Source organism: Eucyclogobius newberryi, unplaced genomic scaffold (assembly GCF_026437365.1).
Source record: "Eucyclogobius newberryi isolate DKJ021-1_F unplaced genomic scaffold, fEucNew1.0.hap1 SCAF_1, whole genome shotgun sequence".
Classification (NCBI taxonomy): domain Eukaryota; kingdom Metazoa; phylum Chordata; class Actinopteri; order Gobiiformes; family Gobiidae; genus Eucyclogobius; species Eucyclogobius newberryi.
Window position 1 is genome coordinate 4,329,939 of NW_027315723.1, and position 16,420 is coordinate 4,346,358.

Consider the following 16,420-nt stretch of genomic DNA (forward strand, 5'->3'; position numbering starts at 1 on the left):
TTTAGCCCCTGGTTTAGCCCCTGGTTTAGCCCCTGGTTTAGCCCTGGTTTGGCCCCTGGTTTGGCCCTGGTTTGGCCCCTGGTTTGGCCCTGGTTTAGCCCTGGTTTGGCCCCTGGTTTAGCCCTGGTTTAGTCCCTGGTTTAGCCCCTGGTTTAGCCCCTGGTTTAGCCCTGGTTTGGCCCCTGGTTTGGCCCCTGGTTCATTCCCTGGTTTAGTCCCTGGTTCGGCCCCTGGTTTGGCCCCTGGTTCGGCCCCTGGCCCCTGGTTCGGCCCCTGCTTCGGCCCCTGGTTTAAACCTCCTCTCTCCTCCAGGTCACCTCCTGGGCCTGTCCCATGACGACTCTAAGTTCTGTGAGGAACGTTTCGGGGTGAACAGTGACAAGCGCCTGATGTCGTCCATCCTCACCTCCATCGACGCCTCTAAACCCTGGAGCAAATGCACCTCGGCCACCGTCACCGACTTCTTCGATGATGGAAACGGTAAAGATTTGTCTCACTGTGTTTTCATGTTGCAGGAGTGCATTTAACTGCAGTAATACTCAATCATAAATGTACAATTTTAATTTCAATTAAACAAGATCACAACAGCAGTTTCCTCCAAGAGCCACAGGGAAAAACAGATTCAACAAATGTCTCAACATCTCTGTCCTTAAACGACAGGACAAACGGTCAAACTCTCAGGAGAAGCTCAGTGGACGGGTCACTCCTCTGGACGCTCAGGCAGCTGCAGTTACTGACCGCTCAGGAAGAGAGACGCTGGTTCATCTGAGGCAGTTCATCCAGGCACGTGGGAGCCATTCATCTAGAGTAGAGCGTTCCTCCAGCAGGTCACATCAGCAGTGTCTTAACCTGAACCAGGGGAGAGAAGAAGGAGAAGAACATGCAAACAGACATGAACAGACACGGATGAAATAATATATGAAGTATTGTTGATAGTAAAGTATTCAGAAGATACTTTGTCCCGGGGCAGCGGAGCAGAAGTATTCCTGTTCCTAACGGGTCTGACCTTCATACTCCTTGAACCAAACCTACTCATTGATTTTTAAAAATGTCTTAATGCAATTGAATTTCCTCTTGCGTTGCCATAGAAACATGCAAACAGTATCTGCTGCATCTACAGGATTTTAATTAGGCTCTGGTCACATGGGTTTAATTAGTGAATAGTGAAAATACAGAGTCTGGACTCATGTAAAGGCAAGTTTATTTGTGGAGCACATTTCATACACAAAGTGCTTCACAGCAGGAAAAATGCATTCAAATCACAAAGAAATGACAGAAACAGAAATACAATAAAATTAACTCAATTAAAAATTGTCAATCCAACTGATTGTCTAAACTAATAAAATCACAAACAAAAGAGAAGAGTGCAAAGAAAAAATCCTTTCAGTTCATATGCACAGCTAAACAAAACAGTTTTTAGCTTAGATTTGAACATTGTCAGAGTAGAACCTGTCTCACATCTTCAGGAAGACTGTTCCAGATTTTAGCTGCATAAAACTGAAATGCAGATTCCCCATGTTTAGTCCTGACTCTGGCACCAGCAGGAGGCCGGTCCATGTTTAGTCCTGACTCTGGCACCAGCAGGAGGCCGGTCCATGTTTAGTCCTGACTCTGGCACCAGCAGGAGGCCGGTCCATGTTTAGTCCTGACTCTGGCACCAGCAGGAGGCCGGTCCATGTTTAGTCCTGACTCTGGCACCAGCAGGAGGCCGGTCCATGTTTAGTCCTGACTCTGGCACCAGCAGGAGGCCGGTCCATGTTTAGTCCTGACTCTGGCACCAGCAGGAGGCCGGTCCATGTTTAGTCCTGACTCTGGCACCAGCAGGAGGCCGGCCCATGTTTAGTCCTGACTCTGGCACCAGCAGGAGGCCGGTCCATGTTTAGTCCTGACTCTGGCACCAGCAGGAGGCCGGTCCATGTTTAGTCCTGACTCTGGCACCAGCAGGAGGCCGGCCCATGTTTAGTCCTGACTCTGGCACCAGCAGGAGGCCGGTCCATGTTTAGTCCTGACTCTGGCACCAGCAGGAGGCCGGCCCATGTTTAGTCCTGACTCTGGCACCAGCAGGAGGCCGGTCCCTGAGGTCTTCAGAGTCTGAGATGGTTCATATGGCACTAACATGTCTGAGATGTACTTTGGTGCTAGGCCATGGAGAGACTTGTACACCAGCAGAGCTGCTTTAAAGTCTCTTCTCTGAGCCACAGGGGGCAGTGCAGAGACCTGAGAACAGGACTAATGTGATGGTACTTCCTGGTTCTAGTACTTCCTGGTTCTGGTCAGGACCCGAGCAGCAGCGTTCTGGATGTACTGCAGCTGTTTTACAGCTCGTTTGGAGAGACCTGTGAACAGGCTGTTACAGTCTAATCTACTGGAGACAAACACATGGATAAGTCTCTCTTAATCTGGTTTTGACACTATATTTTAGATTTTGGGTTGATTTTTTAGATGGTAAAAAGCTGCTGATGTTATTGATTTGACGTGGCACAATCACTGAGCCATAAACAAAATGTGTTTATTATGTAACATGTCATACGCCTGTAACCATGTTCTAATGTGTTTATTATGTAACATGTCATACGCCTGTAACCATGTTCTAATGTGTTTATTATGTAACATGTCATACGCCTGTAACCATGTTCTAATGTGTTTATTATGGAACATGTCATACGCCTGTAACCATGTTCTAATGTGTTTATTATTTAACATGTCATACGCCTGTAACCATGTTCTAATGTGTTTATTATGGAACATGTCATACGCCTGTAACCATGTTCTAATGTGTTTATTATGGAACATGTCATACGCCTGTAACCATGTTCTAATGTGTTTATTATGTAACATGTCATACGCCTGTAACCATGTTCTAATGTGTTTATTATGGAACATGTCATACGCCTGTAACCATGTTCTAATGTGTTTATTATGGAACATGTCATACGCCTGTAACCATGTTCTAATGTGTTTATTATGTAACATGTCATACGCCTGTAACCATGTTCTAATGTGTTTATTATGGAACATGTCATACGCCTGTAACCATGTTCTAATGTGTTTATTATGGAACATGTCATACGCCTGTAACCATGTTCTAATGTGTTTATTATGTAACATGTCATACGCCTGTAACCATGTTCTAATGTGTTTATTATGTAACATGTCATACGCCTGTAACCATGTTCTAATGTGTTTATTATGGAACATGTCATACGCCTGTAACCATGTTCTAATGTGTTTATTATGGAACATGTCATACGCCTGTAACCATGTTCTAATGTGTTTATTATTTAACATGTCATACGCCTGTAACCATGTTCTAATGTGTTTATTATTTAACATGTCATACGCCTGTAACCATGTTCTAATGTGTTTATTATTTAACATGTCATACGCCTGTAACCATGTTCTAATGTGTTTATTATGGAACATGTCATACGCCTGTAACCATGTTCTAATGTGTTTATTATGTAACATGTCATACGTCTGTAACCATGTTCTAATGTGTTTATTATGTAACATGTCATACGCCTGTAACCATGTTCTAATGTGTTTATTATGTAACATGTCATACGCCTGTAACCATGTTCTAATGTGTTTATTATGGAACATGTCATACGCCTGTAACCATGTTCTAATGTGTTTATTATGTAACATGTCATACGCCTGTAACCATGTTCTAATGTGTTTATTATGTAACATGTCATACGCCTGTAACCATGTTCTAATGTGTTTATTATGTAACATGTCATACGCCTGTAACCATGTTCTAATGTGTTTATTATGGAACATGTCATACGCCTGTAACCATGTTCTAATGTGTTTATTATGTAACATGTCATACGCCTGTAACCATGTTCTAATGTGTTTATTATGTAACATGTCATACGCCTGTAACCATGTTCTAATGTGTTTATTATGTAACATGTCATACGCCTGTAACCATGTTCTAATGTGTTTATTATGTAACATGTCATACGCCTGTAACCATGTTCTAATGTGTTTATTATGTAACATGTCATACGCCTGTAACCATGTTCTAATGTGTTTATTATGTAACATGTCATACGCCTGTAACCATGTTCTAATGTGTTTATTATGTAACATGTCATACGCCTGTAACCATGTTCTAATGTGTTTATTATTTAACATGTCATACGCCTGTAACCATGTTCTAATGTGTTTATTATGGAACATGTCATACGCCTGTAACCATGTTCTAATGTGTTTATTATGGAACATGTCATACGCCTGTAACCATGTTCTAATGTGTTTATTATGTAACATGTCATACGCCTGTAACCATGTTCTAATGTGTTTATTATGTAACATGTCATACGCCTGTAACCATGTTCTAATGTGTTTATTATGTAACATGTCATACGCCTGTAACCATGTTCTAATGTGTTTATTATGTAACATGTCATACGCCTGTAACCATGTTCTAATGTGTTTATTATGTAACATGTCATACGCCTGTAACCATGTTCTAATGTGTTTATTATGTAACATGTCATACGCCTGTAACCATGTTCTAATGTGTTTATTATGTAACATGTCATACGCCTGTAACCATGTTCTAATGTGTTTATTATGTAACATGTCATACGCCTGTAACCATGTTCTAATGTGTTTATTATGTAACATGTCATACGCCTGTAACCATGTTCTAATGTGTTTATTATGTAACATGTCATACGCCTGTAACCATGTTCTAATGTGTTTATTATGTAACATGTCATACGCCTGTAACCATGTTCTAATGTGTTTATTATGTAACATGTCATACGCCTGTAACCATGTTCTAATGTGTTTATTATGTAACATGTCATACGCCTGTAACCATGTTCTAATGTGTTTATTATGTAACATGTCATACGCCTGTAACCATGTTCTAATGTGTTTATTATGTAACATGTCATACGCCTGTAACCATGTTCTAATGTGTTTATTATGTAACATGTCATACGCCTGTAACCATGTTCTAATGTGTTTATTATGTAACATGTCATACGCCTGTAACCATGTTCTAATGTGTTTATTATGTAACATGTCATACGCCTGTAACCATGTTCTAATGTGTTTATTATGTAACATGTCATACGCCTGTAACCATGTTCCAATGTCTTTACTGTAATGACACATCTGTGATTAACCCAGTGTAAACCAGAGCCGTCTGAACTTAATAAAGGTGTCATTGAACTTCAAATACGATGGCTAATGCAGTTGATGCACTCTCTCTCCCCTCTCAGCCGAGTGCCTACTGGACTCGCCCCGCCTGCCCCTCTTAGGCCCAGAGGAGCTCCCGGGACAGTCCTACGACGCCGTCCGTCAGTGTCGTCTGGCCTTTGGGCCGGAGTACACGGTGTGTCCCGGGATGGACGTGTGTGCGCGGCTGTGGTGCGCTGTCATACGTCAGGGGCAGATGGTGTGTCTGACCAAGAAGCTGCCGGCGGTGGAGGGCACGCCCTGTGGGAAGGGCCGCATCTGCCTCCAGGGCAAGTGTGTGGACAAGACACGCAAGAGGCACTACTCGGTGAGACGCTTTATGGATTTTTATTACAAGTAGAGCTGCCAAGAGTATTGAAAATATTATACTGATTCAATAATACTAAAACTAGTCTTGAGAAATACTCACTGGAACACTTCAATACAGAAAACAAACACAAAACTAACTGATAACTCATATTAAACAGCATGTCCTTTATTTTGTGCTGAAAATGAGCATTTCTTTATCATTGTGGTATGAATGTTAGTCATGTTCGTTTTGTGGCAGCTCCGAGCTCTGTGACTGTTGTTGGATCCGTTTAATGATCTACTGTGGAACATTCCAGTCAACTAAACCCCACAATGTCCCTTTGAGCTTTAAGTGTCCACGTCATAAAAAGACATTAGGAAGTGCTAATAAGCTGAGTTTAGGAGGAATACACGAGGACTGAAGGGCCGCTCTTCTCCTCATTACAACACTCACTATTTGGTCTCACTCCAGTTTGAAATATCTGGCTTAAAATTCAATTAATCAAACGTCATGTTGCAAAAATGCTCTGGAAATATGTATTCCCAATTTGGACATTCTTCCTGTGCGTCTCCTCCCTGTGGCGTGTCCTGCCAAAGGAAACGTCTCTGAGTGTCAATAACTCATGTGGCTCGATGCAAAAACCTGTCAATGTTCTGCTTCTTACTGCACTTTGTTTTAATTACTATTTCAAACTCCATTAACCTAATAAACCAGAGAGAAACTTAAAGCTGCACTATGGAACTTTGTGAGGGAGGGTGCCACCTGCTCGTCTCCATGGAGATATTGAGATCATGGTTTAGTCTGGAACGTTCCACACGATGGTAATTAACATACAGTATTTCGTAAGGCTACCCCAAATAAATTGTCTGTTTGCTGTAACCCGAGTCAACATTTTTCATCTGGCACGGTCGGTAGGCAAATTCTTATTTTTTTTTATTTTGAAGGCCAAAAAAAAGATCAAAATGTTGTCATTTTTTGAGTCGGAGTGACCACCAGGGGTCAGAGGCTTCAACAGTCAATGACGGAAAACGTCTCTCTCAACCCGATCGGGAGACTAAATCTCACGATTTTAAGATATTTCGATCGACCTTTTGTACATCGCTATCCTTTATTTTGGTAGCGAAGGCAAGCGGGGGGAACATGCGGGGGACCGATAATATAATACATCCATGCGGGGGACACGGGCGCCGCCATGTTTGTTGTGATGACGCTGCTGGGCGTGTTTCAATCCCATAATGCATTTGCGTAAGTCAAATTTCACACCCTGACAGAGAAACACATGTCCTATGCAGACGCTAGTGGCGCCGACAGAGGCAAAACAGCTTGCAAAAAGCAATGTGACGAGTTCTACGCGCGCTCTGTTTTATTATAGACGCATGTGGAGGACTGAAAATGAAGACGCACATGCGGTGCACAGTGCGTTATCAGCCCTTTGGGATGAAAGACATGTTTAGCAGTGTGATAAAAGTATATGACACGGAGGTTCAGGAAAGACTGAAAAAGTGATAGGAAAGAGTCGGCGAAATAATTGAAAAATAAAAGATTTTGACGTTTTTTCAGCAAAATGCTGAAAAGACGTTTTTTTTTGCAGTCGGCTAGTTTCATAGTGGGTCGGTCAGGTTACGGCAAACAGACATATTATTTTGCTCAGCCTTATGCTAAAAAGAATAAATACAGTTGTTCTTACAGTGAGTGGGCTCGCCTCTCCACAGATCTGTCCTGTTGGTGTGTGTAACGAGGTAATGTGGAACCTTCCAAGCAAAGCAAGCCATTCGAAACCCTCAGGCAAAGTTACAGGTCAGATCTGTGGAGAGGCGACTCGGTTCATGATACAACGTCCCGTATTTCAATGTGTTTTGTAGCATTTAAAGCAGCAGAACTCCACCAGAAGGTTCCGTAGTGCCGCTTTTGGTCCTGGTTTAGTCCGTTTTGGTCCTGGTGTGTCACTACAAGCAGCAGCAGTGATGGTGCAGGAAAAAGAGCACATGAGGATGAGTCACGAGCCGAGCGTGTGAGAGGAGTCGGCTTTTAGTCTCACATTTTTATCACATGGTTTTCAAACTTGTCCCATGTTATTACAAAAGAGTCTCAAATATAATGATAAATTAACTTTAGAGATATGCAAAATATTTGATTCAATCGAACCATGTCACAGTGATGATGACGTGTGTTGATATTGACAGTGAAAGATGCACAAAATAAACCTAAAGACTTCTAAGTTACATCTTTTATCATAAGGTAATAAGTTTATTTGTGGAGCACATTTCATACACAAAGTGCTTCACAGCAGGAAAAATGCATTCAAATCACAAAGAAATGACAGAAACAGAAATACAATCAAATTAACTAAATAAAAAATCAAAAACACCGAGCCAAATCCACATGTATCGGACCACATCCCATATGTATTTGACATTACAGCTTGACATTTTATTTGATGGTGATAACATTTACCGTAAATGGGATGTTCTTAAATCGTCTATAATATGAGGATTCTGGGTAAAATGTTCAAAAACTGTGAGAAATCAAGATTTTAAAACCTTTGATCAGCAGCAGATCCAGCTGAGATGTATGATATAATCTATAATCCTGATTTGGCTCTAAAGTTTAAAAACACACAGAACCAGATCAAAGGAAGGATTGGATTTACACATTTGGATTTATATCGCATTTAAAATACTCACTTTTGCCTCAGTGTTGAATCCATGTGGAGGATGTTTCAGATCCAAACCAAGACCAAAGAAACTCCAAACCTGGTTTTACCGGGGATTAAACTGAATCACTTCTATCATCTCAGGACAAGACTCCTTCACTCTGTTCAACACATTCATCCTGTTCCGACATGTTCCACATGTTCTATTCCCTTCTTTCTGTCCCTCAGACGTCTAACCACGGCGGGTGGAGTTCCTGGGGGCCGTGGGGCTCCTGCTCTCGCTCCTGTGGAGGAGGTGTGCAGTTTGCCCAAAGACTCTGCAACAACCCGCCCCCTAGGAACCATGGGAGGTACTGCACGGGCAAAAGGGCCGTTTACAGGTCCTGCAACGGGACGCCCTGTCCACACACAGGTAACGTACTATTATACTATTACTGCGAATACAACCCATACTACTACTACTACTACTACTACTACTACCACTACTACAGGGACAATACAAACACTGCGGCCTGAGACTTGTATAGGGAGGGAGGTCTGGGTCTTGCGTCCTAGAGTCAGGACTAAACATGGACCGGCCTCCTGCTGGTGCCAGAGTCAGGACTAAACATGGACCGGCCTCCTGCTGGTGCCAGAGTCAGGACTAAACATGGACCGGCCTCCTGCTGGTGCCAGAGTCAGGACTAAACATGGACCGGCCTCCTGCTGGTGCCAGAGTCAGGACTTAACATGGACCGGCCTCCTGCTGGTGCCAGAGTCAGGACTAAACATGGACCGGCCTCCTGCTGGTGCCAGAGTCAGGACTAAACATGGACCGGCCTCCTGCTGGTGCCCAGAGTCAACACTAAACTTGGACCGGCCTCCTGCTGGTGCCAGAGTCAGGACTAAACATGGACCGGCCTCCTGCTGGTGCCAGAGTCAGGACCAAACATGGACCGGCCTCCTGCTGGTGCCAGAGTCAGGACCAAACATGGACCGGCCTCCTGCTGGTGCCAGAGTCAGGACCAAACATGGACCGGCCTCCTGCTGGTGCATGTGACAAGACATGTTTTTATTTGGCTTCTTCTTTATGTCTTTTTCTGTTTTGTGATTTTAATACATTATTTCCTCGTGTGTGAAGCACCTTGTGTAAAAATATGTTTCTCGTTTCTCTTTTCCAGTGAAGAGTTTCAGAGAAGAGCAGTGCGAGGTGCGGAACGGGCCCCAGACGGACCCTAAAGGTGTGAAGACGTTTGTGGAGTGGGTCCCCAAGTACGCCGGGGTGCTGCCCAAAGACATGTGCAAGCTCACCTGCCGAGCCAGGGGCACCGGGTACTACGTGGTCTTCTCACAGCGGGTAAGGGCCCCTCAGAGGGTAAGGGCCCCTCACAGCGGTGGGAACACTCTATGTGGGACAGTTTCTAAAACATAAACCTGAGATAAAACTCCCTGAACATTCACATTGTTTCTTCTTCTCTGGTGTTTTTGGCGGTCGTCCAAGTCAACAACATTCAATTTAATTTCCAATAAAGACTAAATAGTCCAGACCCATCTATATATATATATATATATATATATATATATATATATATATATATATATATATATATACATACATATATATATATACATACACATATGCATACATGCTTTTATTTGACTACAAATGTTTTCCCTCATCACTAAATTACTTTAGAGTCGTATCATGATTCATTAAAAACTTATACAAGTTTATCCCGGAATAGCAAATGTTTTAGGTTTAGAACGTTACTTCCTGTTGTAATTGATGACATCACACCAGGAAATGATCAGAAATATAATGTTTAAGTCCTTTGTCAGAGAATGAAACGACCCATAATCACGGGGCCAAATGTGTCTAATGTCACATGTTTTTACTTTGACAAATAGAAATATATGAGTTTTTTTGTTTTGAATCATGTTTAGAGGTTTAAAAATAAAAACCTGCCGTGCACACTTAGGGATCATCTCAAAATGGGTTGAAGCTGATAAGACGTAATATTTTCCGTCGGGGGGGGGGACCAACACAAACCCACATGAGGTTTCGGCCAATCACAGAAGACGTGAGATTCTCACTGCTTCTGTCACTCTGACATCATGTCTAAGGTCTAAACGCACGCTATTGACAATTACAGGTTTTGACAAGAAACATTAGTTTCTCACTCTCTCATCCTCATTGACTATCTCAATGTGGTCATCTCACAGTTTGGGTTGAATGGGACGGTCGTAGGGCCCCTAGGGCCCGTGGACCATGTGGATTAAGTAAACAAACATGCGACAGGTGACATTATTTGGAGAGTTCATAACGTCTAAATATAAACTTACCAAAGGATGTTCAGGGATGTTCACTAGAGGTGAGCAGGTCTATCAAGCTACTATCGTTTTATCAACGCGTTAACATTTGATGTGAAGCCAGACTTAAGTCTTTTTGGGGTCTTTTCAGCTTCAACCCATTTTGAGATGATCCCTTATACAGAGAATCACACTGTTCTTGTGTTGTGTGCAGGTGGTGGACGGCTCCGAGTGTCGGCCCTTCAGCAGCTCGGTGTGCGTCAGGGGAAAGTGTGTGAGAACCGGCTGTGACGGGATCATCGGTTCTAAACTCCAGTACGACAAATGTGGAGCGTGTGGAGGCGACAGCAGCGGCTGCGTCAGGGTCATGGGCAACTTCACCAAGAAGAGGTACAACACCACTAATGTGTCAGATGCCCTCCTCACTGACACGCCCTCCTCACTGACACGCCCTCCTCACTGACACGCCCTCCTCACTGACACGCCCTCCTCACTGACACGCCCTCATCACCGACAAGGCCCTCATCACTGACACGCCCTCACCACTGACACGCCCTCCTCACTGACACGCCCTCATCACTGACACGCCCTCACCACTGACACGCCCTCACCACTGACACGCCCTCATCACTGACACGCCCTCATCACTGACACGCCCTCATCACTGACACGCCCTCACCACTGACACGCCCTCCTCACTGACACGCCCTCATCACTGACACGCCCTCACCACTGACACGCCCTCCTCACTGACACGCCCTCCTCACTGACACGCCCTCATCACTGACACGCCCTCATCACTGACACGCCCTCATCACTGACACGCCCTCCTCACTGACACGCCCTCATCACTGACACGCCCTCACCACTGACACACCCTCACCACTGACACGCCCTCACCACTGACACGCCCTCATCACTGACACGCCCTCCTCACTGACACGCCCTCATCACTGACACGCCCTCACCACTGACACACCCTCACCACTGACACGCCCTCATCACTGACACGCCCTCATCACTGACACGCCCTCACCACTGACACACCCTCACCACTGACACGCCCTCATCACTGGCACGCCCTCCTCACTGACACGCCCTCATCACTGACACGCCCTCACCACTGACACGCCCTCATCACTGACACGCCCTCACCACTGACACGCCCTCACCACTGACACGCCCTCATGACACGCCCTCATCACTGACACGCCCTCATCACTGACACGCCCTCATCACTGACACGCCCTCATGACACGCCCTCATCACTGACACGCCCTCATGACACGCCCTCATCACTGACACGCCCTCATCACTGACACGCCCTCATCACTGACACGCCCTCCTCACTGACACGCCCTCATCACTGACACGCCCTCACCACTGACACACCCTCACCACTGACACGCCCTCATCACTGGCACGCCCTCCTCACTGACACGCCCTCATCACTGACACGCCCTCACCACTGACACGCCCTCATCACTGACACGCCCTCACCACTGACACGCCCTCACCACTGACACGCCCTCATGACACGCCCTCATCACTGACACGCCCTCATCACTGACACGCCCTCATCACTGACACGCCCTCATGACACGCCCTCATCACTGACACGCCCTCATCACTGACACGCCCTCATCACTGACACGCCCTCCTCACTGACACGCCCTCATCACTGACACGCCCTCACCACTGACACACCCTCACCACTGACACGCCCTCATCACTGGCACGCCCTCCTCAATGACACGCCCTCATCACTGACACGCCCTCACCACTGACACGCCCTCATCACTGACACGCCCTCATCACTGACACGCCCTCACCACTGACACGCCCTCACCACTGACACGCCCTCATCACTGACACGCCCTCACCACTGACACGCCCTCACCACTGACACGCCCTCATCACTGGCACGCCCTCATCACTGACACGCCCTCATCACTGACACGCCCTCACCACTGACACGCCCTCACCACTGACACGCCCTCATCACTGACACGCCCTCATCACTGACACGCCCTCACCACCCCTCAACACTGACACGCCCTCATCACTGACACACCCTCACCACTGACACGCCCTCATCACTGACACGCCCTCCTCACTGACACGCCCTCATCACTGACACGCCCTCATCACTGATCACTGACACGCCCTCATTACTGACACGCCCTCATCACTGACACGCCCTCATCACTGACACGCCCTCATCACCGACACGCCCTCCTCACTGACACGCCCTCCTCACTGACACGCCCTCATCACTGGACACGCCCTCATCACTGACACGCCCTCATCACCGACACGCCCTCCTCACTGACACGCCCTCATCACTGACACGCCCTCATCACTGACACGCCCTCACACAGTTGCTCTCTACATCTTTACTTTCTTCGAAGTCATATTAATCTATAAAAGATATTTCAGTCGGCCTTTTCCACTTCCACCCCACCTCTGACCTCGTGTCCTTCCGTCCGCAGTAAGGGCTACACCGACGTGGTGAAGATCCCGGCCGGCTCCACCCACGTGAAGGTCCGTCAGCATAAGGCCAAAGACCAGAGCAGATACTCGGCGTACCTGGCCGTGCGGAGGCCCAGCGGCGACTATCTCCTCAACGGGAAATTCATGATCTCCACCTCCGAAACCATCATCCCCCTGAACGGCTCCGTGTTGAACTACAGCGGGTGGAGCCAGCGCGACGAGTGGCTGCACAGCATGGGGCCCGGGGCCGTCCAGGAGCCAATCGTGGTCCAGATATTAGCGACGGACGCTAAGAAGCAACTGGATATCCGCTACAGCTTTTACATGCCCAGACGGACCGCTCCTTCCGCCAAAACCGCTACTACAACGACAACTACCACTACCACTACTGCCACGCCCACTACTGCTATGTCCACGCACAGTTCAGTGACCGCACCGGCGAACGCTCACGTCACAACGCCGCCGCTGGGACCGCGGTGGGTGACGGGGACCTGGATGGCGTGTTCCAGGACTTGCGACACGGGTTGGCAGAGCCGGACGGTGCAGTGTAAAGATCCGGAGGGGAAGTTATCCAAAGGGTGCATGCTGGGAGCTCGGCCGCCCGCCTTCAGACACTGCCTGGTCAAGAAGTGTTAACGAGGAATACGAGCTGACGCTGCAGGACGATGAAACTGTTCCCATCGCCGTCTCGTCACGACTTTTTGGACGGTTTCTTTGACAACCGTGAGTGTGGATGTTCTATAGGAGCGAGACTGAACTATGTCGAGACGTTTCTATTGAGTGGAGCGTTAACTCTGATGTGGAGAGACCTGGTGCGCCCCCTGCTGGCGTGGAGAGACCTGGTGCGCCCCCTGCTGGCGTGGAGAGACCTGGTGCGCCCCCTGTTGGCGTGGAGAGACCTGGTGCACCCCCTGTTGGCGTGGAGAGACCTGGTGCGCCCCCTGCTGGCGTGGAGAGACCTGGTGCGCCCCCTGCTGGCGTGCAGCTCTAAAAGCGACGTTTTGTTGCTCGTTGTTTTCGATGTGAGAAGCAGAATTCACGTTCGAACTCTCTTCAAATGTGTTTTGCGTCTGAGAGAAGACAAACCCCGATGTGGGAAGCACTCGTGGTTTTTGCAGTTTGTTTTGGCCCAAAAAGGCGACGCCAACGTTCCTCTGTCCTTACAATAAGCTGGTGTCCCACGCTCAGATGTCCTCTGTCCTTACAATAAGCTGGTGTCCCACGCTCAGATGTCCTCTGTCCTTACAATAAGCAGGTGTCCCTCGCTCAGATTTCCTCTGTCCTTACAATTAGCTGGTGTCCCTCGCTCAGATGTCCTCTGTCCTTACAATAAGCTGGTGTCCCACGCTCAGATGTCCTCTGTCCTTACAATAAGCAGGTGTCCCTCGCTCAGATGTCCTCTGTCCTTACAATAAGCTGGTGTCCCTCGCTCAGATGTCCTCTGGATCGCGGTGTCCCTCGCTCAGATGTCCTCTGGATCGCGGTGTCCCTCGCTCAGATGTCCTCTGGATCGCGGTGTCCCTCGCTCAGATGTCCTCTGGATCGCGGTGTCCCTCGCTCAGATGTCCTCTGGATCGCGGTGTCCCTCGCTCAGATGTCCTCTGGATCGCGGTGTCCCTCGCTCAGATGTCCTCTGGATCACGGTGTCCCTCGCTCAGATATCCTCTGGATCATGGTGTCCCTCGCTCAGATGTCCTCTGTCCTCTGGATCATGGTGTTAACAACAGAAATATCCAAAAGGAAAACATAATAATGATTAAAAAACACTCTAAAACTGTTCAAATGTCCAATGTTGTTCTATTTGTGTCTTTTTTAGGCTTGAATCGTGTTTAAATGTCTATTTGCTTTTGATCTAATCTCATTTTCACACTTGGACAAGCCTAAAATCCACTGTGTTTCCCAGATCCTTTCCAGTAGTGACAGGGTGTTGGGTACAGGAGTATGGGAGGGCATCTGACGTGGATACAGTCACATTAAATTGATAAATGTTGTTTCATTTAAGAACAAAATCATCATAATTAGGTAACAATACCGATTAAAGCTAATTTGCTCTTACACTGCCCTCTTGTGGCTGGATTTAGTGTCCTTGGCTCTATCTCGCAACCATGAATCGACAGGAGTGACACAAACACACCTAAAGTAGAACTATGGTGGCCTTACATGGACAAACTGAGCTCAATTCCACACCTTTTGTTAAAAAACATTTTGGGCGACACTTGATTTAAAGTTTGTCTGTTTGATTTAAATGTGTTTTGTTTTTGTGAGATTGTGTGGAGACAAAGTGACAATGTGTTGCCCTGGAAACGTGCAGAAACAATCAGTAACATCCTGTTTACAATGCAGAACAATAAAGTTATTCTTCCATTTTAAAACGTTCATATGCAGAAAGTCATGGATGCGGTTTGCCACAGGTTCTGTCCAAAAGTGAAGCCTAATGTGGTTATGACATCGTAAACACAGTCGTTTGTCATTAAAAGGCATTCGATCAGTTTAAATCTTGTGTCGACGTTAGCATCAATATGAAAAAAAATAATACACGCTTGTCTCAGGAATTTGAATTCTTGAGAAGATTTAAAAGTTGAGAAATCCTGTTTTTTCTATGGCTGAAACTTGATTTTCCAAGATTTGACATTTTGAATCTGAAAAGGCTCAAAAATCCAGCCCGGTGAGCAGCCGACATCTCCGTTGCCATGGCGATTCAGACCAAACAAGAAGCTAAATCAAATCAATAACTGCATAACTGATTTAAATGTCAAATTCTGCTTTTTATTCTTTCACGACGGCACATTTTCATTCAACAAACACTAAATATGAACATTTCCATTTTCAAGATGGAAAAAGCATCTTTAACTTTCCCAGATACAAAGCACTTTTTTTGGCATTATTTCTGTGGCAAACTTCACCCAATGACACGTACTTTATTCTTCCACATTTTCACATGAAAAGTGCGCCGTTTAAACCGTGTAGTTTGTGGTGTTAGACCGAAGGGACAGCACTGAGCCTGTAATTTATTTTGTGTGAATAATAATAAAACAAAATGACCTTATTTATTTTAGTGAGTTTTGTATCAGAGTATATTTAACTCTATAGGACTGTGGAGTTATCTGTAAACGCGTCTTATAGCAGCCACAAGAAATATATGTACATAAAATATATATATTTAACTTTCCTTGTGTCTTTTGTCTTCATTTCTATGATAAATGTGCATCGAATTTCAACAGGAACAGATGTTTTGGCAAGAAAAAGGTGCAAACGTGATTATATTTGATGGAGAGGCTGTTTGTGTATTTGTGGTGGTATTGTATATACTTGTGGTGGTATTACTACTCCATAATTCAAACGTACAGCAGCAGTAACAAATATACAAGACTTTAACTGTCCGTGTGTTTCAGAGGAAAGTCCAACATAATAAGACTTTAACAAACACACAATATTCTAGATGTTTACAACAGTCACACGTCCTCAAATGTACAAAC

The 16,420-nt window shown here is 45.9% G+C and overlaps 1 protein-coding gene across 1 annotated transcript in view; it reads left to right on the forward strand.

The window, feature by feature from the left end:
* The window catches only part of adamts5 (ADAM metallopeptidase with thrombospondin type 1 motif, 5 (aggrecanase-2)), a 34,247-nt gene extending 18,139 nt beyond the window's left edge, over positions 1 to 16,108 (forward strand). The window contains exons 3-8 of the mRNA XM_072442076.1: positions 313 to 480; positions 5,244 to 5,527; positions 8,391 to 8,574; positions 9,323 to 9,498; positions 10,666 to 10,841; positions 12,944 to 16,108. Coding sequence (XP_072298177.1) covers positions 313 to 480; positions 5,244 to 5,527; positions 8,391 to 8,574; positions 9,323 to 9,498; positions 10,666 to 10,841; positions 12,944 to 13,580 — 1,625 coding nt within the window. The 3' untranslated portion in view covers positions 13,581 to 16,108. The remainder of the gene's footprint in view (positions 1 to 312; positions 481 to 5,243; positions 5,528 to 8,390; positions 8,575 to 9,322; positions 9,499 to 10,665; positions 10,842 to 12,943) is intronic.
* Positions 16,109 to 16,420: the final 312 nt, after the last annotated feature.